Source organism: Pipra filicauda, unplaced genomic scaffold (genome assembly GCF_003945595.2).
Source record: "Pipra filicauda isolate LSUMZ 115617 unplaced genomic scaffold, ASM394559v2 scaffold659_size178264_pilon, whole genome shotgun sequence".
Classification (NCBI taxonomy): Eukaryota; Metazoa; Chordata; class Aves; order Passeriformes; family Pipridae; genus Pipra; species Pipra filicauda.
The window spans coordinates 46,396-73,351 of NW_024104819.1; the positions used below are offsets into that span (position 1 = coordinate 46,396).

A 26,956-nucleotide genomic window follows, 5' to 3' on the forward strand; every position below is an offset into this window, starting at 1 on the left:
AGGTTTGTTAATGCAGCAAAGCTTTTGTTGGTCTTTTTTATAAAAAGACATCTTGACTTTCTCTGCTTGCAGCCTTTTAGAGTATGTTTTCATTATTCCATTGTCTTACAGTCTTAACGCCATGAATAAAACTCACAATTCTAATGTTTAAAGTAAGAGAAGGCAAAAGTATGGGTATTAGATATGTTTGGGGAATAGTTGTTATAGGATAAAGATTAGAATTTCATCTCCTTTTCTCCATGGCAGACCTCTTTTAAGACAATGTAGGATTTTGGGTCTGGAATACACACTGGTTTGTGCAGAAGGAATGGAGGTTTACAGAGTCCAAAAAGCCGTCTATTGGTAGCAACTTTTGGTCCTTACCAACATGGGTTATGTTTGAACTGATGACCTAGAGGTGAAAGGCTCTGTATCCTATTTATCTGTCTCCTGAGCCATGGATAACACAAGTTGACAAGAACTGTAGTTGTGAGAGGAAGTGACTGCAGAATCTGCTCTAAACAGACACAGTTGACTGGAAAGAGTCATGGAGGGTTTAAAGTCTTAACTGAGGAAACACAAAGGAGAGGTGTGGTTTCTTCACTGCTCTCCAAACGGCCTAGTGGGGGCTATGCACTGAGACTGAACTACCTTGATCTTTAATTTTAAGTTACAGGTAAGATCATTCCATGTTTCATACAGCTCTGTTACCATGGCCTTAGCGTTTGGATTTTGATATGTGTCTTGGGAGAAAGTTCCCAGCTGTTTCAAGTGATTGTGGTCGAAGTGTGGGAGTTGTTAGAACTGGTGTTTTTGCAAGTCTTTTTCCACAGTATTACAAAAAGCCCAAACCCATCCTGCAACAAAAATAATTAAATAAGTCATTCTGCTAAGGTAGTTGCTTAATCTTCTCGAATCTACTGTGAGATGGACTAAAGAATGAGTGTAATTTTCTGAGTGAGCTCTTTGCCCTGAAAGACTTGGATTTGTTTTTTTGACCTTACTGTAAGCTTTCTTCCAAACTGTGGGAAAGACAAAGTTGATTAGTTATTTAGGTTACTGAATCTCACTGAGACAGTTATGCAGCCTTTCTCTGTAAACCCTCCAAGCGTCCAAATAAACCTTAAGACATAAAGGATGCAAATATGAGAAGTTAATATTTCATATGATTTGGTTCTACCCACGTGTGTATGGTAAGATATCAGAACAGATAAAACCGTGGTAATTTGTTTGGGTTTTTTCTGCATTGTGTTGGAACCGTGTCAAAATGAAGCACTGGCTTTTACCAGCTGCAAATCAATACTTCCCAGAGGTACCATGGATCTGGCAAAAAACCTCATCAAAATATATATTTGCTACTGAACTGTCAGCTGCTTTCTTTGTCACCAGTTTCAACCTTTATTAGTTCGATAATTTCTGTTTTTAAAAAAATTTCCTACCACATGATTATTGACAAAAAAGGTATTCTACAGATATTGTTTTGTTTTTTCTTTTCCACACAGCAACTCATATCTGATTTGCAGAAATATTGAGTTTTGGATTCACTTTACAGAAGTTTCAGAGTTAGTAGTGCCTTGATCTCAGTTCATGGTCCTTTTGGGGAAACTGATAAAATTGGTATGCTGGGGAAGTTTAAAAATGAGGTTTAGAGTTGTTAAGGCAGCTAGATGTAGAAACAAAATAAATACTTGTTCCTGTGGTAAAAAGATTTCAGTTGCAATTTCAATATATCGTCTTCAGGATCTCTGTGAATGTGACTTTTCTCCAAGGAACTCTCTTCTACCAAATGTGTTTGGTAGAAATTTTTTTCATATTTACTCAGTGGAAATGTAGTAAGCAGGAATATGCAGTATTTGCCTCTAAGAGAAGCACAAAAGTTGGAGAACACTACTGGGTTTTTTTCAAACTAAGTTTGTTTTTTTAATTAAAATAAAATGAGAATTTTGTCTCTCTTGTTTTTTTAGCAGGAAATTTTGTGATATAACTGCACTTTTCTTTACTCAATAGACTTGTGTACAAATAAATTATTCTCAGTAAAATTCAGTCTTTGAATTGATCTTGCTCTTGTTCTATGTAACTTCTTGGCCACTGTAGTTTAACTTGATGAGGCTTTTTTAGTAAGTTATGCTATTTCTCTTAACTGCCTCCAAAGATACTCTGCTGATAAAAATCTTAAAAGTTCTCTCTGTTATTTGAAACATAAATGAATACTTTGTGTACACTAATGTAATGGTAATTTTATTTTAATTTTGGCTTTTTTGTGTGTTGATGTTTCAAATTCTATACAGACCTGACTACTCTGTGCCTGGGACATTTTGTAAAGAATAACCTGATGTGAAACACTAATATTGATCCTTGGGGGAAGGTGTTTGTTTGTTGTGGGTATTTGATTTATTTTTGTGTGTTTGTTTTGACTTTCCAGACCTCCTCCTTGCTAGTTTTAGAAGGCTCCATTTTTATAGTTTGGAGATATTAGGAAAGTCCATCCTACAGTTTTCTGGTTCTGATGATGAGATGGATAAGTTCTGCACAGTCTTATCATATGACTTCTATTGGTGTTTCAAACTTGTGTCTTCAGTTTCAAAGCTTACATTATATATTTTGTATTGGGGAGCATATTCTTACAAGATTAGCTCAAAAGAGTGGACGGAAGAATACCCTATTTATATGAAAAAAATAACTTTGAAGATACTTTGACTCATTTGTAGTCAAATGGTCAATCTTCACCTTATATGATTGATTATATGGGGTAGGAACTAATAATATTGTTGCAAAATCTTCAGTATTTAATTAAATCTGTGGAATGTTTTAAAATCAAAATATCCAAATACATAATTCTATGAAATGATATGCAAAACTTTTTAATTTAAAACCTGACCTGCAGATGACCTTCAAATTAATAAGACTTCGGTGCTTTATCAGAACAGATGTTAAAAGAGCAAGGTCCTGAGCTCCATATATGTATAATTAGTAAGGGACTCTAGAATGGATTTAAAATGGATTATGTTAATTCTGATCTTAGAGACAGCAGTCAAAAACCTTCCAGATGAACTAACAGTGTTCTGATAAGCTGATCCGTATAATTTAAATAAAAACCTTTTATACGATTTTGACGCTATTATGGTTTTATTCCCCAGAAGTCTCACCATGTGGCACTCTCGGTCATTTGCTATTTAAAACAAAACAAAACCCACACGCATAAAGCCCCCAGACCTTTTCTTATGTGCAACATTCCCGCCACCTTATGTATATTTTATATAAACCAACTATATAATAAACTAAAGCTCCTAATTTACACTTGAAATTTCTTTATTTGCAGTCTTCTGAAAGCTGTTCTGTTCTGGAATAAAAGAAAGATTTTTCCCATCCTCCAGCTATGCTGAGTCGTTAGCTTAGAAATGTCTTGATTGAGAAAATTCAAAACATTGTGTTAATTTCAGAATTGAACAAGAAGTCGTGACTCTAGTATTAGTAATTTGTTATTGCTTGTCTACTGAAGGAAGCCAGAAGCTTGAATTGTATTTCAGTTTGAAACTGTTTACTCATGTATACATGTGTTTTCTGACTAAGGATGGTGGAAAGAGGGTGGGTGTAGGTGTGTACGTGTTCACATATACCTAAAGATGGCAGATACATACAGGCATGCTTTTTCAAGATTTTTCTCATTGTTTGGTGCACATACTGCAATGTTGGGTGATTGGCAATTTGTGTTTCAGAAAAAAATCAAATTAATAAAAAACCCTAACCAATTCAATCTAGAAGGGTAGATAAAGGTTGTGACTTTAGTGTCTCCATTCTGCAGGATGCTCCATGTGGTGTTGAGACTCTATTGATCAGAACAGCTAATACCAGAGGAGCCTACTTAAAATTTTTACTTGCCTGAGTCACTCTGGCAGTTCACTGTCTTTTTCCAAACTAAAGCATTATATGGACGGTGTTTTGATTCTTACTTTTTCTAATAACAGTGTAATTTCATTAGATGCATATTGATTGCATGTGTGATATTGATATCCTATATTTGATAAATTATTTTATGAAGTTTTTATAAGCTACATAATTTTATTTTAATTTCTTTATAGATACTATTCTGCTTTAAAAACAATGGAACAGCTTGAAAATCTATATCTTCCTAGAGTTAGCCAATATCGGTTTTGCCAGATAATGATAGAAAATCTTCCAAAACTGCGTGAAGAAATAAAAGAAATATCCATGTCAGATCTAAAAGATTTCTTAGAAAGTATTCGAAAGCATTCTGACAGAATTGGGGAGACTGCCATGAAGCAGGTAAGCCAACATAACAGGATGATTTCAGTCCTGTTGTTTAGTGAAAATTTCAGTGTTGAATTATCCCAAAAGATTTGCCCAAGGGTTATAGTTATCACATAGACCTCTAAGTAAAGATGGAGAGCTTGCTAACATCTTGTGTAGTTTCTGTGTGTGTCCTAGACAAGAAGTAGTTTCCTCCCTGGGAAAGGAAGGAGAAATGCTGTATATCTCAAGTTTCAAAAAATTGTGAGATACTTTGAGTAGTCAACTCCTGGACAATCTGTAGCTCAGCAGCTACTGCACCAAAACAAAGAGCAGCCTATCTGGCCAGATGACAAGGATGAATTAGACTAAAAGAAGTGTTGAGATGCTACCTAGTTCTCTCTAAAATACTACTAATACAGAAGACTGAAGTAAAGCCAGGGGGAGACTGAGACAGCTGGAGGCCTTGCGTATTCCATCACAAAATAATCTTCCTCTTTAAAGCACTGGTACTGGGCAAGCTTTAAATCAGTTAATACTTCTAAAATTATTCAGAGCAAATAAAGTTTTCATTTCGCTTCTTGTTGGAGAGAATTCAGGTTGGGTTGCCATTTTGTCATCTAGGGTTCTTGTAGAATGCTGCATTGATTATTATAAATGAAACTTAATTGCAAGATTGTGCCGTGTTACTTCATTGCATTTCTTTTAATGGCGAGGACAATATAGTGCCTGTCTTCTGCATCTGACTGCTCACTTAGACTTAACTGAAGACAGAAAACAAATAGTTGGAAACTCTGTGATAACTGTACTTCATTTAAATGTTGATTCTCTGTTTGCAGTTTATGATCAGGAAAATTACAGATTGCTTATTTTATTTTTTCTGCCTTTAAAATTATATTCTGGAGGTTAAGGAAAAACTGCAGAATTCAGTATTGAACTCATTTATCATCCCAGATTGATTAAAGGCAAAATCATTGGTGTAGGCTGAGGGCATTCATCTTGCAGTTATACTGGTGTGTATTCAATGGCACCACCTGTTTTTCGTATCCTAGCGTATGCTCATCAATGGTGAAATTTGAATTATATCCCTCCTTATTGATTCTACTCTTGAAACAGGCACAGCAACAGAAGACCTTTAGTACCACTCTTCAGAAGCAGAATAATGTAAACTATGGTCGGAATATGCATTTAGGTAGAAGCAGAATTTCAGATTCCAAGAATGAAATGACATTGAAGCGAACATTTGAAGATGATGATGAACATGAAGAAGAGGTAACTTTGTTCTAAATCAGTACATCTTATTTAAAGTGAATTTTTTAGGTTTATTTAACAAAACTTGCAGTACCCTGTCTGAAGAATCGCAGAACACCTTCAAGGGACACCAGTCCAGAGCAGCATTTTAGGGTGAAAAAATAGGGCCAAAATATTATTTGTATTAATGCTAGCTTTAGCATCATGTTTGAGGACATTCAGATTGACAGAGCTTGCAATTATTCTGGAATTCAGTTGCAATTGATATTATGCATTACCTGCCCGCTGTAAATGGTATGTGGCCCACTGGAATATTCTGCTATTGCTAAAGCCAACCTTTTGGTGTTGAGGACGTGAACTTGAGTTAGAACTTTTTCATCTGTCAAATACTTGCTATTCCTAAACTGAATGAAACAGTGAGTATTTAGACCTTTAAATCTGGTGCTTTGAAACAGAGAAAGGAGTCTGGTGGTGTGACGTAAATAAAATATAGTACTTGTAGTACGAAGGGAAGAGAGATTCAAGCAATTGATTTATTGTTTTGTGATAGAAACCATCCATTTTTGAGTCCTTCTTACATTGGCAAGTTCTGTTGGGAATATATCACATTTTGCAAATTGTATGTTTTTTATGTTTTATATACTCTTTTTCCTTTCCTTCTTCAGGTTTTGACAGCCCAAGATCTTGTAGACTTTTCTCCAGTCTATAGGTGTTTGCACATCTACTCAGTTTTGGTATGTATTAAGGTCACCTCAAAAGGATATTTAAATTTTTGTGGTTGAATATTCATTTTCACATTTTTCACACTCTTAATAGTTCCCAAACATGCAAGCATATTGCTTCTAGGATTAGTACTCCTGGACGAACCAGCTGAGATGGGTAGAGTAGGGATACACAGGCATGACTCCATGTTTATATGCATAATATAAAGATGTTAATTACCTAAGTGTTTTTAAGTATATATGTAAAATATGCATGTTTACCTCAATGCTGGCATTGGCACTTCTGCAGTTCCTGCAAGTGTTCTGTGTTACCCAAATGTTTGGATCAATATTACAAAACATAGCAATATTCATTCTTAATCTTGTGGAAATCAGAACAGTAGAGAAAAATAGGAAACAAAATCTGGGGATTCTGACAGTGTGTTCAGGCAGATTAAATAGGATTTGATGGCAGAGACACAATAGCCTATTTTAATTTCTGTAAAAGAGATTCAGTTCACAAACTGACAAGGATGAAAACTTTTTTTGGGAAACATGCTACCAAATTATTTGTTATTTTCTCATCTTTCCTATGTCTCAATTACTTTTGAAGTCAAATTTCTCATAGAATATAAGTATCAATGACTTAAGTCAAGATGATGTACCTGTGAGTATTGCTAATCCTACAATCTCAGCTGGACTGGTTGAAAGAAAGACAGGCTGCCAAAGCTATTGAAAGAGTGGACTATTTCTTCTTACAGAAAATAAAGCGTGAAACAACATATAAAAAAGAATGTGTAAAGTTAAACATACCAGACAACATCTGCTTATTCTTTCTTTAGTATAATAAAGGAACAGAAAATAAAGTCGATAGATGGCATTTAAAAGTGATATATAATTATGTTTTTCACTATGACAAGGATCCCAGTGTTGGATCTTTGATCCAAGAATATGCTTTTTGGGTTTGCACAGCAACTTTACCAAGTTCCAAATTTACGGGAGACGGAAAACAAGTTGGAGTGCTCTCTGACATTGGAAAGGGTTGTTACTGTCTTCAGGACAGGACTTCTGGATTTCCTGCTAGCATCATCTAATTAGTTGTGCATTAACCACTTCTTGGAGTTCTCATTTATCTTGTGTTTCAAACCATCCCTTTTGAGTTTAGAGAACTTAATGATGACAGCAGAGGAGGGGAGTTGATACCAGGTGGCTATTCGTTACATTTCTATAACAAGGACTTACCTCGCAGCAAATGTTATGGTCTTAATGAATCCTGTCTCTGCTACAAAATTGTAGAAAATATTCTATTTTTATGAAGGACTGAAGTTTTTTATTCTGTTTCTTCATATTGAAGAAGAAAGCACAATTTTTATATACCTCAGGATACTACATAGCTTGGGATTCCAACCTAGTGATGACAAGATAAATACATACCAAACGTAGACTGTACTTATTGACAAGTAACCTTTCTTTTGACTAGAAACTTCTGAGCAATATACATAAAGATCTATGCTGTCTATTTAAATTCTGGTGAAAATACCCTTATCCCTTAGGCATGTAATGTTACCTTTTAGTATCAGTGTTAAATAAATGTATCTATGTAGTGAAACAGCACTTGATATATTAGCAATATTCCTAGAATTTATAACCAAACATGAACTGATTTATTGTCTCTGTTGATATAAACTCATGAATTTTTGGAAACTGGGCAAAACAAATGCTTTGCTTTGGCATATTTTATCTCGCCTAGACTTTGCTTATTCAGTGAGTGAATCATCAAGGTTGTTACTATATTCTGCTGATTGCAGTATAATCTTTAGGCACAGAGGGTTTTGTATTTTTGAGGATCATGATAAGAGAAAAATCCAAGTCCACACTCATTATAAATCCAAAGAGAATAAGGAAATATTCGATAAAACTCATATTTGTTTTTTCTTAGGTAAAGCTAGTGCAGACAGTGTTCAGATGTGTCATATATTCAGAGAAACATTTTTGTAACAATGTAGTTACTTTCTTAAATAACCTAGAGAAATATTTTAGGAGATGATGAGTTTCAGTTATAGTGTAATAGCTAATATACCTTATCTATAAATATTAGTATACTCCGAAAGCTGTAGTTGAAAAACAGACATACTGTTTAAAATCCATATTGCTTGACAAAATGTAGGCACGAGCAAAATTTCTACTTACAGTACAGGCTGTTGGCTACTTTGTAGGAAAAGGTAATTTCTGCATATTTCATTCATGTAAAACTCTGCTGCTGACAGCTGGAGGTTTATATATGGAATAAATGCAAAATATGTGCTGAGTTTAAGAGAATTCTACCCTGAAATTAAAAAGTGCCTTTTTCATACTGAAACAATGTTCTTGTTTTAACTACTTTTTATTCTTTTTTTTAGGGTGATGGAGAAATATTTGAAAATTACTACAGAAAACAAAGAAGGAAACAAGCACGATTAGTTCTGCAGCCACAGTCAAGCATGGTAATCAATTTTTATTTTTTTTTGCATTGACTTAAGTTGTAGCTAATGCTTAGTGGTATTTTTATTTCTAAACTTGTTTCCTTTTTCACTGAAAGCATGAAACAGTAGAAGGCTATAGAAGATACTTCAGCCAAATTGTAGGGTAAGTTTTATAAATAAAAATTTATTTCAGTTTTAATCTGTTGATGCTTTATTCACTCTGTGTTCTCTCATTGTCTGAAGACTTCCTTCTGCAAGATTCAGTTACTGCACAAATCATGTGGGTGATTGTTGCTGAATCTGAGTAGAGAAGAGCATCCGTATCCTACCAGCCCTGTGCCCTACAAGGACACTTCAGAATCCTGGATTCCAAATGGCATGAAACAAACTGTTTCACATTTTGACTTCATTCTGGGCAAAATTGAACACCAAACCTACCCATGTGTCACTGCTCCAGTGGGGAAGGGTTTGACTGTGCTTGTGTGTGAAGAGTAGAATTTGCTCTAATGTTAGAAAACAACTGAATAATATAAGCATTGTTTTGTTTTAGTTTCTTTGTAGTAGAAGACCACATTTTACATGTAACCCAAGGATTGGTAACTAGAACATATACTGATGAACTCTGGAACATGGCCCTTTCCAAGATCGTTGCTGTTCTTAGAACACATTCAGTAAGTGAGAAGTCTTATCAGTATTGCAGTTTAAATCCTCTTACTTCAGAGCTCTGTGTATTTAAGGCTGGGATAGCAACAAAGTGAAAAATTACACCTATCTCATGTTTTATTTTTCTTGTGATTAAAAATTGCTCAGATTTGGGAGGGAGCCTGCCAAGCTTTTGTTTTTCCCCACAGTATCAGGCTGTGATCCACAGCCATGGGCTATTTGCATAATCCTCCACTGATTTACAACTCACTGGGTCTTCCAAACCTTCTCTTAGTCCAGCAGTTTAGAATATGCAGAGTTAATCTGCTGTTATTATTGCAATCCTTCCTCATTAGTCTCAACTGACCTCTTCATTAGATCAGATTGAATAGTTCAGCACTGAAAGCACCACCAGGAAATAGTTCCTAATTATCATTCCAAATGCAATGTTTCCAAAATAAACTCCACCAGCAAACCCCTTGGAGCTCTCTCTTCAATGCTATAGTAGTGTTATGTTTATGTTGAAGAAAAGGTATTAGAAAAATTCTATGTTAGCTCAGTATTTCAGTACATTTGAAGTGCATCTCCTAAAGTTCTATTTCTACCTCAGCTGCAGTGATACTCCAAGCTATTTCTTACTCCTCTGTGAAAAAACACTGGAAAACACATTGTTCACTCAGACTGACAGATAGTAAATTGCTTCAAAGTTTACTATTGGTATAACTTTTACTATCAGAAAGAAGAAAAGAATTTTATCTTTCCCTTTTTAATGTTAGCTCCTTTATGCAATGTTATTTTAATTTTATTGCAATTCATCTTTAACTCAAGGAATATTTGATATTTCAATTATACTGAGGAAAAATGGGGAAAAAGTTCAGGTTACAACTATAGTTATCATAGGACCTTTACTGATCAGTAGTACATGAGATGTTCTCATATTTTTAAATTCTTTTAAGTGGATTGTTATAAATTGAGATATATTTATCCAGCATTTTTTAAAGATGAATACTTTGCTAGTTAGTTGTCTGTGTGTGGATTTATATGTATGATAATTTAAGGGTTTAAAGTAATGTCATCTCTAAAGAACTCTTCAAAGTCTCGTCATGTACTTCATCACTATTTCTTCTCAAAATGCATGACTCCCATCAAACCCAATTCTATCAAAATCTAACATTGTCCTACTGTAGACTAATATTTAGATAAATAAACCAAACCCTTACTTTAAGAAAGTATGCTAGGAGCAAAATTTCAAGGAAGGTGAAACAGGTGTACGTAATCTTTAACCAAAACTATATTCTCATGCTGCTTCAAATTATTTTAATGGGAATATTTTTTTATTTTGTCCAGTATTGCAAATAGTGAAGCTGAGGTGAAAGCCTTAGTTGTGTGACTCTGCACCTCTGAAAATCAGATTACAGTTATTTAGTAAATAACTTACGTCTTGACCTTTTTACCATCAAATTTAACTTTGACCTTGTTCAGGAAGTATTTTATAGAGTGTTACCCATACAGCTGGGAAACTGAGGTGACACAGTTAGCATTAGTTAGCATTAGTTAGACCTGGGCTTGGTGGTCAAAAGAGTGTCCTATGGAACCTCTCTGATACTGATTTAGCAAAGTGTGCTTATGTTCCACTGAAATAAATGTAATTTGCTGATTTTCAGTCTCAGTACACCATACTGATATTGAATCTCATAATTTAGTTTACTTTTTCTGAACTTTTATACTATTGATAACTCATATGAAAATTTAACAAATACTTTTATGTAGCTGGACTAAGTAAGGACAAGTGAGTCTAGTTTTTTTACTAAGGCTGGAGAGTTTAACCTGTACTACTATTCTTTGAAAATATATGTCTCATATTTGAAATCCTTTTAACAAAACCAGAATTTCTCGCTTTCAGTCATATTGCACTGATCCTGATCTTGTTCTGGAATTGAAGAATCTCATTGTAGTATTTGCTGATACTTTGCAGGTACGTACTGTATTACTATTTTAACTGAAATTCCTGTAGTCAAATTTTAACTTTATGTAAGTGCAATGTTTGTGTTTTCATGAATCATATATGCAAATCAAACCCAAAATTACACAGTAGTGTTTAAAAATATATGTATTTCTTGCCTTAGTTCCTCCTTTTCAGTATTATAAACTGAATGTATGCATTCTGGGCTATCCAGCTAGCATCAGTTATTCATATCTGTGCAAAATTAGTGTTTTGCAATTTTGTGTACATTTTTGTCTTTTACAAATACTTTATGTCTCATCTTAAACAAGAATAGCATTCCAGTTATCGTTAATTCTTTAGATGAGAGACCAGGTGAACATCACTGGCAAGTATTCTTGCCATGTTTAACAAAGAGAAATGGGGCAAATTTCCAAATGCATAGGATAAATTATTTGGTAAAAATTTAATATATAAACTTACAGTGGTGTGCTTAAAGTACTACAATTTATTTTATAGAAGTGAAAAGATTGAATAATAAGTCCCATCTCAGAGTCCTGAAGTGCTATGATAGGAGTTGAATGTATTAGTTCTTAAACTATCCCCCCTTAATTTTTATACTTTAGGGCTATGGTTTTCCTGTGAACCGACTATTTGATCTTTTATTCGAGATAAGAGACCAGTACAATGAAACGCTTCTTAAAAAGTGGTCTGGATTGTTCAGGTTAGTATATCAAAATAATTGTGTCTTTTGTATTGCATCTATTGTTTTTGTCTAGCTTCAAGTGTTTATGATATAGTTATAATTCTGGAAGAATTTATGAACTCAAGTGTTGTGTATGAATTTCAGTTTGGATATATATTCAGTTTGGAGATATTCATCACATGTGACTAATGTTTAGGGAAAGAGACATCAAATACTGCTTCTATAGTTAATGGAGAGAAGGAAGGTCTCCAAAGGGACATTACTGGAGAAACATGCAGGAGAGAGGCATCTGTTTCTCTTCATTAGGAACCTAATAATTCTAATCTATTGCAATAGGGCTTTAAGTTCCTAATTTATCTAGTCTTAATGTTTACAGTTAGCTGATATGCATATCTCCCTGACAAACTGCTGATATTGCCAGTATGTCTTCATGTTTTTTTAATGCACATTAATTTCCACCTATTCCTTGGAATCCTTTGATTGAGTAAATTTTAAACCCAGGAATACATTGGTCTGAGACTGTACTCCAAAGCGTATTTGTAGATAGGGCATGATGTCTAAATATGTACCATAAAGTATGTTACATTGTATTACAGAAAACCTTAAGGTTAAATTGACCACTTAAGGTTCTTGAGCTCCTCACTCTTCTAATATAGTCATTTGACTAGTAGGGAAGTCCAGAGGGCACTCAAACTGTGCTGTGCCATAGGCCTGGTTGAGTTCTGAATCATCTCCGCTGGCTGAATGTAGCTCTGGTGCCCAGGTGAGACACTCCGAATATCGGCTTTAGTGTAGGAAGCTGTGGGTTACCATAATTAATAACTATATTATGGTTTACTCTGGAGTGGACTAGTTGATCTAAGGTTCCTTTGATGTATTATGCACATATTAAAACACTTCTGGGTATTTTTTTCTCTGTGATTAGACACATGATAAAGAGTTAGCATATGTGAGGTACTTTCAAAGTAATATTTGGGATGTGCTAAATTCTTAAAACTTCTTGAAGATGCACACATAAATGTGGTAGTAAAATTTATATTCATTTACGTGTTTTAACATCAGAAAATACTATAAGTTACATGTCCAATTTTTTTTTCACTTTGCTAATTCATCAGGGATATTTTTGAAGCAGACAACTACAGCCCTATTCCTGTAGCAAATGAAGAGGAATACAAAATAGTCATAAGCAAATTTCCTTTTCAAGATCCAGAACTTGATAAGGTAAGGAGAAGTTTTATGTTATTCAAGTTTGTGGAAATCCAATTAAGGACACTTGGGACAGTAATGATTTTTATAATTAAAAAGCAATTAAACTTTGAAAAGCTAGGTAGATTAAGAGGCTAAATCACCTTCTTTGTGCATAATTATCTAGTCATAAATAAATATGAAAATGAAAGCTTTAGTCATTTGCTCTGATGTTTGAGTGAATAATGAAACCCATTGTTTTGTAAACAAATTAATAATACGGTTTAATTGATAAAGTCTTTATGTAATGATAATACAATCTGTCTTTAATTAGTTAAATTTTGTTGCAGCTCATTGGGTTTAGTAACTCAGTATATGCTGTAGTGTTACAAAAATACATGTAGAGCAGGCATGAGAGACAGCGACTTTTTTATTTCACTTTTAAGTTTAATTATTTTTTGTGGGGGGCAAAATAAATGTGAAGAGACTGTAAATAATTCTGCTGTAGTAGCATTCCAGTAGGATGTCCTTTTGTAGCCTCAGCCATTCTTTCACTACAAACTCTTTTCACAGAAGGGTGATTAATATGTTTTACTATTCAAGTATGGTTTTGGTAATACCAATAAAAGAGGCTCATGATGGAGTCTGTAGAGAAGAACTAAATCTAAGAACAACCTGATGGTGGGAGTAACTGTTGTAGGGGAAAGCTGTTTTATACACAGTCCATTGCTACAGATACCTGCTAAAGTAAAAAGCTATTCTGAGTTTGTGGTTCAGCAGGGATTTGCCAGGCAAATGTAACAGCTGCCTGTCATTAATGCAGTGTTGCAGTGAAGATGAAAAACTAAAGTAGGTTTTTATGCTGATTTTTGAATGAGACTCCAGAGGGCTTCCTGGATGCTTTCCTCCATCAAATTCATTTACTTAGCCATTATAATACTCAAATAAGATAAACAGAATAACATATTTTGCTAATAATTGAGGAAATTTTTAATTTGTACTAAATAATTTTATCTTCTAGTTACATATATGTATGATTAATACAAAGCTTTTTTTTTTTTCACCAAAAGGGAAATGTATTCTGTGTACTCAACAATTTTCAGTCTGGTTTATGATACAGAGAGTTGTTTCTATTTCATTGTGAGCAGCACTTATGGAGATATTTTACAGGCAGAATCTCACTGATTCTTAGTTTTTGGGCTGATGAGCTTGAGAGTAAAGCTAATTTAAATAAGTGATTTAAAAGAATTTAAAGAAGTGATAAAATTCTATTTTGCTTATAAGCCATTCAGACAGATCTAGAAGTTAGCTCAATGCATACCAGTGTTTGTATTTGATGAAACCCACAAAATGTTAAGGTAGATTAAAATGTTGATAGCGTTAAGTGGCTTTCTAATTGTTGGGTTTAGTACCAAGCTCTCTTGGAATCAGTTTCAGGTGTGAGATAGTATGATCTTTTATTTTCACAGCAGTCCTTTCCAAAGAAGCTTCCAATGTCTCAGTCAGTGCCTCAGATTTATATGCAGGTCAAGGAATTTATTTACGCAAGCCTTAAGTTTTCGGAGTCACTTCACCGCAGGTGAGCTTGAAGCATCAGGAACGTGACTGTAAGGTAACCTGTAACTTTCAGGTGACCCAAACATATATACTAAAATGAAAATACATGTTCTTGTGTACTTGCTTCCTGTGCTTGTTTCATAATTTGCATATATAATTGTTTGTATTTTTCTATGATTCCCAGTGCTATAGTATATATTTCATGTATATATATGCCTTACAATATGTGTATGGGTGAAAGCAGCTGGGTATGGTAAGCAGTCTAAAGGACTGCTGGGGTTTTTTAAACAGTATTGACTGGTTTGAATAATCTAGGGAATTTATTTATTTAACATAGCATGTAAAGATTGAAAAGTATACTTTGATACTGACCATTTCAGAAACAATTGTTTAGTGTCCCTGATTACCTATGAGTCTTTCCCTTCTCAGTGATTTGAGTTTCCTTAGCAATGATTTTTCCTGAAACAAAATGTGGTGTCTGCATCTCTTTCCCTCTTCTATCCCACCTTTTTCTGACCCATTTCCTTTCCTCTTCTGGCTTTCAAAAGCTTAGTTTTAATTACATAAAATAGAATTAATAGATCTGAAATCTGGAAGGTATTCGTGGCCCTCACCCACTTCTGCACTGTTAAAGATGTAAATTACTCCCTTTCACACATTCTTAATTGATACTGTTTATAATTTACACGTACTAATGAGCACATGTTGACCTCCTTAGTAACTCATTAAAACCCACAAATTACTCTTTACGAACTGCTGTGTCAATAAACATGTCCAAAATCTAAAAATAACAGATTTTGCTTCAGTGTTGAAATTCAGTTAATGGATATTTGGTAAGTAAAAGAGGTGTTCTGTTAGATCACAGAAAACTTAGAGCAACCAGAATTTAAATGCACATAGGGAATTCTTAACATGAAAAGTTCCCTTTGCAGGGAAAAAATTAAAATTATTAAGTATTGCTGTCAAAATATTGCCATGCACAGCACAGTTATAAAAAAAACCCTTTTTTTTTTCAGCTCAACAGAAATAGATGATATGCTCAGAAAATCTACAAATTTGCTGCTTACAAGAACCCTAAGTAGTTGTTTACAGAATCTAATTAAAAAACCTCATATAGGTTTAACAGAGGTAAGTTTTAAAACACATATTCTAAGACTCTTACCATTTACAAAATCAAATGACAATGAATGATACAAAAAGGATTTTTACAAGAATTTTTTGTCTCTTGTAGCTTGTTCAAATCATCATAAACACAACACACTTGGAACAAGCCTGTAAATACCTTGAGGATTTTATATCAAACATTACAAATATTTCACAGCTGACTGTTCACACTGCAAGACTTTATGGACTTTCTACATTTAAGGTATAGTACATGGCATCCATTATATGACTGGATCTGAAAAGTTATATCAAAATCACTATAAATGAAGCATTTTAAAACAAAAGGGTGTGAGGGCAAAGTGTGCATTCTCATTTTTGTCTTAAAATAATTCTGAATTCTTAAGCATTCAGTTCTAACACTGAGCAGATAAACACTGTTTTTATGTTATTGGTATGACCTGGAATATGTCAGTATGTGAAAAGCCTCAATACTGTCTTTCAAATTAATTTTTTATTAAGTTATGAAATTAAAATCTAAGCTTAACTTCACAAGAAGCTTTTAATAGATTAAGCTCCAATTTATGTAACATCTCCCTTTTCCTGAATGGAATCAAGCAAACAGCTAGCTTACTCTAAAATGTTTGTATCTCTTTGATTTTATTCTACAGTAGAAATATTTTGTGGTGTATTTTCAAATGGTATAATTATTAATATAAAAGGAGTATTAAGAATGTGCTACAAAGCACAAGTTATTCTAATTTTACAATTTATGTTTTATTTACATGTCCTGTATAGACACAATAATAGTTGTTAAACGATCACTGGAAATTTCCCTGTTTCTAATATATGACAACTGCTTATCTGCATGAGCTGTGTTTTCTGTGATGCTTTTCAGAAAGGATGGAAGTGCTTAAACTTATATCTCAGAAAATTAAATCTTAAGTGATGTATATTCAGCATAGACAATTGCCATTTCATCATTTAGCATGTCAACATTTGCAACCTGAGGACAAAATAATCCTAAAATAAAAAATTATTTAGTTTTCTTTCTATATATGGCTCCTCATCTCATTAGTAGATGAAGTTGTTCTTGCATATATATATAACAAAAGCTTCATGAGTTAAGGACTGGGAGAGATCACTTCCTGATCACTGTCATGATGTGGGGATCACAGACTCAAAGTGGGGATATTGATTACATTTATTACTAACAGAATCAGAGCAGGAGAATGAGAAGTAAAATAAATCTCAAAAACACCTCCCTCCATCCCTCCCTCCTTCCAAGTTCTACCTCCTCCCCCCTCAGCATTGCAGGGAGATGGGGAATGGGGGTTATGGTCAGTTCTTGTTTCTGCCTCTGCTGAGGGAGAGGAGTCCTTTCCCTGTTTCCTGTGGGGTCCCTCCCATGGGAGATAGTCCTTCACAAACTTCTCCAGCATGAGTCCATCCCACAGGCAACAGTTCTTCACAAACTGCTGCAATACGGGTCATTTTTCCATGGGGTGCAGTGCTTCAGACACAGGCTGCTCCAGCTTGGGTCCCCCACAGGACCACAAATCCTACCAGGGAGCACTTGCTCCAGTGTGGGCTCCTCTCCCCACAGGCTCCAGCATGGGCCTCCCATAGGCTCACAGCCTCCTTTGTGCATCCGCCTGCTCCAGTGTGTCTTCTCCACAGGCTGAGCTGGGTCTCTGCACCCCAGTGGTCCTCCATGGGCTGCAGGGGCACAGCTGCTCCACCATGGGCTGCACCACGGGCTGCAGGGCCTTTGCTCTGGCGCCTGGAGCACCTCCTGCTCCTCCTCCTGCACTGACCTTGGTGTCTGCAGAGATTTTCACATGTTCTCACTCCCCTCTTCCCTTGCTGGAATTTTCATCTGCACAATAACTTTTTTTTCCTTCTTAAGCATGTTATCACAGAGATGTTACTGTCATTCCTGATGGGCTCGGCTTTGGCCAGTGGCGGGTCCGTCCTGGAGCCGACTGGCATCGGCTCTGTTGGACATGGGGGAAGCTTCTGGCAACTTCTCACAGAAACCACCTCTGTAGCCTCCCCCCGCTGCCAAAACCTGGCCACAGAAATCCAATATGTATTGGAGGGATTAACCGAATTCTGTATCCGTGCTTAGTATCTATGCACTTCAGAAGAATATGGGATGAATGCTGACAACCAAGATTTTTTATTTTGTATGGTTTCTCTCCTGTCTACTTTGCTGGAAAACTTGTTAGCGCAGTGTTCTCCAATTAAAGTAGAGAATTCTTTTCTTGTTAATCCCTCTTTTTTTTTTTTTCCTCTCTATTGTAATGAAAAACTGCTCACAGTTTCTCACCTGGGCTCTCAGAGAGTTTGGTATGTTCTACTGTTATTAAATTCATGTCCTGGTGGCAAATTGTGTCACCTCCATTCTTTCTGAGTGGTCAGAAATCTCCTTTTATTAGCAGCATTGATCACATTTACATTCCATGAGATGAACTTTTAAGTGCATCTACACTGCGTTTTTTTAAAAACAGAAGGACTAGTCTTCCCATCACCAGTAAATCATTTTAACTGTTAAGGGTTATACAATCACTCCACAAATGACTTAGTTTTTAAACAAAAAAACCCAAACCCAAACAAACAAAAAATTGAAGGAATTTTGCTAAGCTGAAGCAGATGTATTTGCAAGCCCCATCATTATAGATTGTTGAAACTGAGGTCTCATTGTTAATTAGAAACTTTAAATATAGATTAGTTAAAGCTTTCTTAGTCATGGCCATCTACAAAATTGTGGATGTCAACATATTCCTTTGACATGTTAACAGGTTGCCAGATTCTTGTGTGTTGGATTGGGAGAGCCATTCAGTAGAGGCTTTTACAAGTTGTTTTGGCAGTAAAAATGCAATTTTTAGGGAATCATACTTTTGTATTTATTCATGGCAGGGCCACATGCTTTCTCGCTTGCTTCTGAAGTGCCTCATAGCCTGGGGCCTGACTGAAGACTAAATTTGGCACATTCAATGTAAAAGCACCTGTAAGCTCAGATAAATGTAAATGTTTTTATTTTTTCTTTTTGCCTTTCATATTTACACTTTTCTGAAGTGCCATGTTTTTTGGACTGCTTTTTCCTAGAAGAAAGTAGTGATGGGAGTTTCATCTGCTTTTTTGTTGCTTCAGTATATCCAGCCTATTTTAACTCTCTAAAAATCTCAAGCAACTGATCTGTTTGCTTTAAATCAAATGTCTTACTTGAATTATTGCTCTGTATTGGTGAAGAAAGTTTCATGCTGTGCCCAAATTAGAAAGACATTGAGAAACTTTAAACTCCAGGCTGGCAAAAGCACAGTTTTCCAGCAACACACATGTACCAAGCATCTGCACATAGATCCCATTGGATCTCTGAAGGTGTCCCCTACACAAACGACGCAGATCATTAGCAGTGTGAACTCAGTTCGCAGTAAATGCAGGACTTCACTGTTCCAAAAAGTAGAATCCATTGTGTGGCAGAACAAAAAGTAGGGGTAGGAGGAAGTTCTGAATCATGGTGTATGATGATCAGGATATTTAAAGGAGTATGAAAAATTATGAGTATTTTTCAGATGTGCAGCTTTAAGGCATTATTACATAAAAATCATGATTGCTGGGCCTCTGTCCATAAAAGATAAAATTATTAGGTTCTTTTATTATTTTCTTTATAAAAGAAGGCAAATAAACTTTGTGTCGGGGTTTGTAAGGCTGAATAAAAGGTGGTTGTTGTGAACAGAGTAAAGAACTTGCTTTGTTTCCAAATTCAAATTAACTTCATTTGTCTGAGAACTTAGATTCTTTTGTAGGCATGTTATTTTATAAACACTCACAGTATGCATTATGCGAGTATTTTAAAAACCACAGCCCCAGACTTACTGTAAGACAAAGTTAAAATGCTGATTTAAATAAAATATTTTTTAACTTAAGAAAAACACAAGACTTGAGTTTTGTTGATGGATATAGTTTTATCTGCATTTAATAATATTTTAGAATTCTGACAATTGCACACGATTTTTTTTTCAGGATGCAAGACATGCTGCAGAAGGAGAAATATATACAAAACTTAACCAAAAAATAGATGAATTTATTCAGATTGCTGATTATGATTGGACAATGTCTGAATCAGATGGAAGAGCCAGTGGATACTTAATGGACCTAATTAACTTTTTAAGAAGCACGTTTCAAGTTTTTACTCATTTACCTGTAAGTGTTCAAAATTAAATTTAATTTCAAACTATTTCAACATCATTTTATTTTAATACATGAAGATTTTGAGGATAGATATGGTTTTTGAATTGTGCATATGCTTGCAAGATGTATTTTTAATTTTTTTTCAGCACAGGAATATTGTCATATGTGTTTCAGTATATTGGTGATGGTTACCCATGGGAATACAAAGAAAATACTTACAAATACTTTAGTAATATTGTTACCAACAACTAATTTATAAATAATGTAAGAACTCATACAGTTTTGTAGAGCATCAGATGGACTTTTTAGTTAAGCATCTTGGTTTTCTGTATACGTGCACTGATTCAAACAATGCAGAATTGGTGCTAATCCTGCATTTGTGCATCAGATTATGGAGGTTTTGTATTCCCCAAGGTTTTTAGCTAAATAGTTTTGATCATAAGAAGTCATTTGATTCTAGTGAACTGAGCTTCCTTGAAATAAATCCTTGTTTGTATTCAAATATATCCTGTGTTATTTTGTCCCAACAAAAAGGGTACTGTTAACTTGTCTTATGCATGAATTGTTACATTCTGTTGTCTGATTTCCCCTTGCTTCAAGACAAAAAAGACTGCTTCCAGTTTGGTTTATCATCGTAATAGTTTATAGCTTTATAGGTTGGGAGTGACTTCAGTAAGTCATTCAAGCTACATCTGCTTTTCATCAGCTTGTCCTTGGTTGCTACAGTCACACTGATGTCTGAGTGCTTTGCCCACATGCAATGCTTGTAAAGAATAAGTCCTCGAGGCACAGAATGTTTTGAGGCTTCAGACTGGAAATAGTCTGAATAATAATTTCTTTATGTGCACAGCAAGGTTTTGAAGTTGCTGGCATAGTGGGTTTATCTGGTCTTCCAGATTATGTGTGAAGAGGCTGTGATTCTTCAATCTCCTGTTCTTTTAACTGACTCAAAGACATAACCCCACCCAAAACGTATCATGTGATATTGACTGTGTTGTGTGAGGCATGTGCTTCTGTGCCAAATCATTGGAGCGTTTTTTGATTCAGAATAAGTTTGTTAGATAGTTAATTTCATAATAACTCAGTATACAAAGCAGCGTGAACAAAAGGCACTGCTCCTCTGTGGTTATATGCATTTTGTAGTTAAGGGTTGTGAAGTTTGTAGAGCAGGATGTACAGACGTCTGCCATGAATGTAATGTGTTAAGAGGGATGGAAAGAAGCAGCTGTGGCATTAGGACTTAAAAATTGTAGAAAGAGTAGAAATATGTGCCTGGGGGCACAAGTCAGCCTTTGGAGAAAGGTAGTTCCTGTGAAGAGGCTATTCTCTAATTTCAAACTCTGGTCAGGTACCAGGCAGGATGTAGAACTATATGGACAACTAATCTGCTCTGGCAAGAGGTTTCTTATAATTTTTTACTTATCTTGTATCTCGTTTCTTATTCTACCTTGGCCAGTTGTAGAAACATACAGTCCTATGGATGTTGTGTGTGAGCTGTGGAGTTTATATGAAAAGGTGTACACAGTTGCATTATGGTAATTCTGATTAGACTTGTACTAGTAAGTTACTTTCATTAAGAGAAAATTTATAGTAAAAGCATTTTCAAAGATTAGCCCAGAACTTGATTCCATAGCTCATTAAAATAGTAAGTGCTTTGGAGTGCTAAACTAAGCTAGATTCTCCTATGCCATAATTAAGATTTGGAACAATTTTAGAATTAATTTTCATCAATGGATTACTCCAAGAATGTCACTGTGTCATTTCCATAATAATTTTTGTATGGCTGGCAGAAACATTCCTCTGCTCCAAATAGTTTGTCAGAACTTTTATGTAATTAGAAATCAAAGAACAAAATTCCTAGCCACTGGCCCTAATTCTAGTAAGGAAAAGAGTGGGACGAGTAGAGGAATCTCTTCTATTCTACCTTAGCATACCTGATGGTGTTAGAGGGCATTGTGCCAGGGCTGGGGACAGTGTGGCTGGTTGGCCACACTAGTTCTCTGTAGTCACACTCAAGGGTCTTTCTCTTTGGTATTGTTTCAAATGCTACTCTTCTTGCAGAACTGTTAAAATATGTTCTTTAACAATTTTTTTTGCTGTGATTCATTTGGCTCCTGTCGGTAGAATGTCGTTTTATTTTAGCTGTGTGTGTAAGCTGTGTAAATGCACAGGGATGCGTCTCCTTTTGTGCTTCCATGTGGGGCTGTAATGAAGTATTTCTGTACCAATGTAGGCATAACTTTTCAATAATACATCTTATGTTGTGTATCTGTTTTATGCAATTTGTATTATTTTTATTGGAATGTTAGAGCTTTAAATCAGGTAGGCCATGATCTCAACTCTACTGAACCTGCACACAAAGTGGCACAACTTAGTTGGAGTCTGATATCTCTGTTGAATCATGGGAAATGTCTTGTGTCTCCAAAACTTTTTTCTCCCCCCCCTTCTCTTAAGTTTTTCATCTTAGTTTTCTCCTCTGTGTTTGTTTACTGTAATTAGGAAGCAATATTGGAAAAGAAAATAGCTTTATTCCACCCTAGAGTTATATTGCCATTAGATTAATGTTAAAATTTATTAATGAGTCATGTTACATTTAGATTCTTACTATCCTCGACCATTCTAAGCCTTGCTTGAACAAAGTATGTTAATGGCATACAGATAACCTCTGTAAGCCAAGGTGTAAGAGTTTTGGAATATGTTCTTTCTTGTAATGAAAACTTTCTGGAAGGGCATTTCAACAGACACTTTGTCATTTGAAGTTTGCTACTTTGATATTTTGGCATACAGTTCCTTATTACAGAAAAAGGTATTATTGCCAGATTAGTAGTATTTAAATTATAATCTATTTGTTATGCCTCAACAAAATACTGTGTAAATTCACAGGTTTAAAAAAAATAATTTAAGGAATTCTGTAGCTATAATTGTTCTTTTTGTGAGATTTTTCTTACCTGTTATTGCTACCAATTTTTTATTCTTTTTTTTTTTTTTGAAGTTGACAGTACATCTTAATTTTTTTGTTTTGATTGCCTTACTGGTTTCCTTCTCAGAATAACAACAATGACCATGCAGCTATGTCGGTAAGTAGATGCAAGATGAAGAAAAAGCATGTGAACAGAAAAACTATGAACTGCCTGCAGGCTTATTGCTTCAATTTTTAATCATTTAATAAAAAGACCCTTTCTGTTTTGCTGATGACTTGCTGTGTACCTTGTGTGGTTGCATGCAGGGATCGAGTTAATGGCTAACATTGGGCTTTCGTACACTGGGACAGACAGCAGGAGTCCTAAAAACCTTGCAGAAGGTTGATGGGATGTGTCTTGCATCCCAAATGAGGTAATTTAGAGGAGACTATTAGACCTTTTGAAAGAGGGGTCAGGTATCAAAATTACAGCGATGAGACATGCATACAGAATAAGGGTAGAGTGATAGAGCTGAATAAAGAATCAGCAAAAGTTCCATCGTTTCTCTGCTACCTCTGCCTGGGGTCAAAGGAATGTGTGTGCTGGTGTTCTTTATTTGCTTTTTTAAAATTTTTCAAAGAAGATGATGCATTGCATTTAAGAATTCTTCCATCCCCTGATTATTTTCATGTCATTTTTTTTTATATAAGGAGTTCATTTTGATTTGGCATAAGCATTGCCATGATAACGAAAGTGATGAAGTTAATATTACTAAATTATCAAAATGTGGAGAATGGATCTAGCAGTGGGGTCCCAAGTTGTTAGGATCCTAGAGCACAGGAGTTACAGGTGGAGTTATGGAGGTCAAGTATTTAGCCTGTTAAGTAGAAGACTGCAGACAGATCTAGTGGCAGCCTACAACCTCTTGAAGAACAAAACCAAAACTGATGGAGCCAAACTCTTCTTGGTAGGACTGACAAATTCACACATGGCTATGGTCACAGATAGAAGCTCAGGAGGTAAAGCTTCAATATTAGAGCAAAAGTTTGCATGAAGAGAGTGGTGTGGTATTGAAGGAGTTTACAGAGAGACATTGTTGAATTCCCATCCTTGGTGATTTTGAAGCCTTAGCGAGGAAAAAGGACAATGGACCTGAACCAGTGTTGGCAATAGTCCTGCTCCAAGTAGAAGGTTGGACTAGATGATGTTGGTGGTTCATTCCTATGAGCATTTCTATCATTTGAATACTCAGTGTCATGTTGAACTGTCGAGGTAATAGGTGTCATGAGCACTATGAGTATTGAATATTTTGTGTAGAAATACTTCCTGTTAATGTTGCATAGGTCTCAGTCTGCTGGTTATGCCATGACTAAGGACTAGCAGAATTTCAGCAAAGCAGAGCACAGAAGCTGTGTGGAATTTGGAAGGTTATAATTTGAGAGTTATGCAGTTTTTAATGGTTCTGTTTTCTAAATTCATTAGAATTAAGTCTTTTGAGATTATATTTACATCCTATTTTAAGTTTGTGTTGCAGTTTATAGTACCATTAGATGCTCTGAATCAAAAAGCAAATTAAAATTTCATTATACAGCCATTCATCTCCTGAAATAAATTGGCTGATCAAATTTTTATTAAGGACCTGCCTTTTTTTAAGTTTAATTTTGAACTGTTAAGGAAAAATGTTACCTTCTAATTTCAGATCAGGTAATTTGAAATTATAATGGGTCTGTATATAAGTGCTTTTAATCTAAGTTTAGAATTAGCTGAAATTTTATTCTAGGTATGTCCCTTGTCAATACAAATATAATGCAAATACAAAGTTAGTACTGGACAACTCTTTGGAAAAAAGTGGCCATTGAAAAACAACAGTTACAAATTACTTTCAATTAGGTATTTTTCATTGTTTCAGTAGCATTTGGGGCAGAGGCTGTAGGTAAAATTAACTCTTAAAAATTCCACTAGTGCTTTTAGTATACTTGTATTTTATCAATAGTTCAAAAATTGGATTTAGCTCCGACTGATAAAATCTGTATGTTTAATTTCTTTGCATTTTCAGAAAGAATGACATTTTCATTTCATATTATTAAATTAATTCTTCAGCTTAACGTCTTAGATTTCTAACAGATAAGTTTTGTTATTTTCTTTTTATGCTGAGGATGGCAGTTTGTGTTATTTTATTGTTTCTGTGATTGGCAGCAAAAGTCTAATTTCACAGCTTGCAGTGGGGGCGGAGGGGTGGTGGTTTTCTGCAACCATATTCAAAAACTGTCAATCAACAGCCTTCACAGGCTACTTAGAGAATGAGTTTTCTTACTGATTTCTCCAAATGCTGCTTCATGCTGTCTTTGATTGGCACAGCCTGGCAGGGAGGATGGATGAATCTGTCACTGGCTGGTTAATTGTGTTGCTGGTCTCAGCCTGACATCAGGTCTTTGACTCCTAAGTGGCTCAATACAAAACAAATTAGCAGATTGTAGTCATATTTCTCATTCTATATGCTTTGACTTTGTTGAAATGCAGTCCATAAATCATATTGACTGACACCATAGTGAATGATGAAAGCTGCTTTTGAGACAGCTAGCATGGGTTTTAGAAAGCAGCACCGCGAAGGTGCCGTGGAAGGATGCATATGGCTGACCCTTTGGGAATTCCTAGGAGCCAAATGTCTCTTTACTACAATTGTTCTTCGGAGAAAAGCTTTTGGGTCCTATAAAAAAGGATTTAATATGTCAGCAAATTCTCTTTACAAGCTCCTTTGAAATATAAGAAGTTTGTCTAAGGGTTTTCTCTTTTTACAAACTTGTATTTCAGCAAAATGTGAAGGCTGGGTGAAAAAACCAGTTTCCTTTAACACTGTTAGCAGGTGTTTTTGCTTATAGAATAGGGTCCTTGTTTCCTAAACTTTACATTGGTTGAGTGGAAGAATAGGTTTTGTAGACACCAGCAATTAGCATAGGCACAGCAGAGACAATAGTAGTGTCTCCAAATGGGAGGCAACTGGGGAGAATGTGAGAAGCCTGCTGAATCTCTGCATGCTATTGAATATAGGTATTTAATTGCTAGATAACCACGGCCACCCCCACCCCCCTTAAAAATTAATAATAGTAATTAAAAAAAACCCAAACAACAAACTGGTAAATAAAAACATCAATAATGTTTTAAAACTAACTGGGATTTAATTCTGGAAAATAAATGTTATTGCTATGTTCATGAATCCTTATGTTTCCTCTTCAAAATGCTGTATGAAAACAGGGTGAGGAACTGATTAATTGGTAGATGGTGGAAATTCGGAGACGGATTTTTAACTAGATCTCATTTTTCAAACACAAATTTTAATTTCATCTTTTCTGAGTATCATACATCCAACGTATTTTGAATTGGGAAGCACTGAATTTTGAAGAGGATAACAGTATAGTTCACATTTATTTCAGTTAAAATTCAGCATTTTGAGAGGCATGTGTAGCTTCATTTTTTCTCTAAATTTGAGAATATTGAGTGATTTTATTGAGTAAGTATTAACTGTGTATAGTAAACTTCTATTATTTTTTGATGTCATTTGAACAATAAGCCTGTAGTTCAAGTTACATAGTTGGAAATAGTTTATATGTTAGGATGTTTCCATTTTATGAAATGTTAAAATAAACATTAAATGTACATGTATTAATACTTATTTAAAGTCCAAGTGGCTTTAACCATGTCATTTCTGTATTGTAACCATTACCTTGTGCTCCAGTACTATTGATATTTGCCAGATTGTAACAATTAACTACACAAGCTTGTTAGAAATATAAAATTCTGTCTTTTATTGAAGATAACAGAGGAGTACCGATTGTTTGCATATGAAATAAACTGAATGTTAAAATTTTTTGTGACAACCTATTAATCTGGTTGAACTTTTATTACATTATAGTGGCAGCATAAATAGGACATGGAGCTGATTTGATGGAGCAGTACATTAAACAGAGATGCACTAGTTGTTCCATTAAATCAAAATGACATTTCCATTAAGTATTTCAAATCTACTACACTGTAATTACATGAACTGTGGCCCACTGATTCCCGTTCTCACCTCCTTTTTTCCTTCC

General features: G+C 35.0%; 1 protein-coding gene across 6 annotated transcripts in view; it reads left to right on the forward strand.

Annotated features, from left to right (window-relative positions):
* The window catches only part of EXOC6 (exocyst complex component 6), an 84,248-nt gene that overhangs the window by 23,147 nt on the left and 34,145 nt on the right, over positions 1–26,956 (forward strand). For 2 of the 6 annotated variants that reach the window (XR_005566188.1, XM_027743134.2), the window contains exons 6-19: positions 4,059–4,263; positions 5,344–5,499; positions 6,144–6,212; positions 8,579–8,662; positions 8,758–8,804; positions 9,192–9,312; positions 11,187–11,258; positions 11,852–11,949; positions 13,047–13,152; positions 14,586–14,695; positions 15,690–15,801; positions 15,905–16,039; positions 19,804–19,983; positions 23,019–23,048. Coding sequence is in view for 5 of the 6 variants with exons in the window: in XM_027743134.2 (XP_027598935.1) it covers positions 4,059–4,263; positions 5,344–5,499; positions 6,144–6,212; positions 8,579–8,662; positions 8,758–8,804; positions 9,192–9,312; positions 11,187–11,258; positions 11,852–11,949; positions 13,047–13,152; positions 14,586–14,695; positions 15,690–15,801; positions 15,905–16,039; positions 19,804–19,983; positions 23,019–23,048 (1,525 nt within the window). In the remaining variant the exon portion in view is untranslated. Of the gene's footprint in view, positions 1–4,058; positions 4,264–5,343; positions 5,500–6,143; positions 6,213–8,578; positions 8,663–8,757; positions 8,805–9,191; positions 9,313–11,186; positions 11,259–11,851; positions 11,950–13,046; positions 13,153–14,585; positions 14,696–15,689; positions 15,802–15,904; positions 16,040–19,803; positions 19,984–22,963; positions 23,050–26,956 lie in introns of those variants that run through there. The other 4 variants (XM_039388491.1, XM_039388490.1, XM_027743136.2 and 1 more) reach the window with 4 other exon arrangements.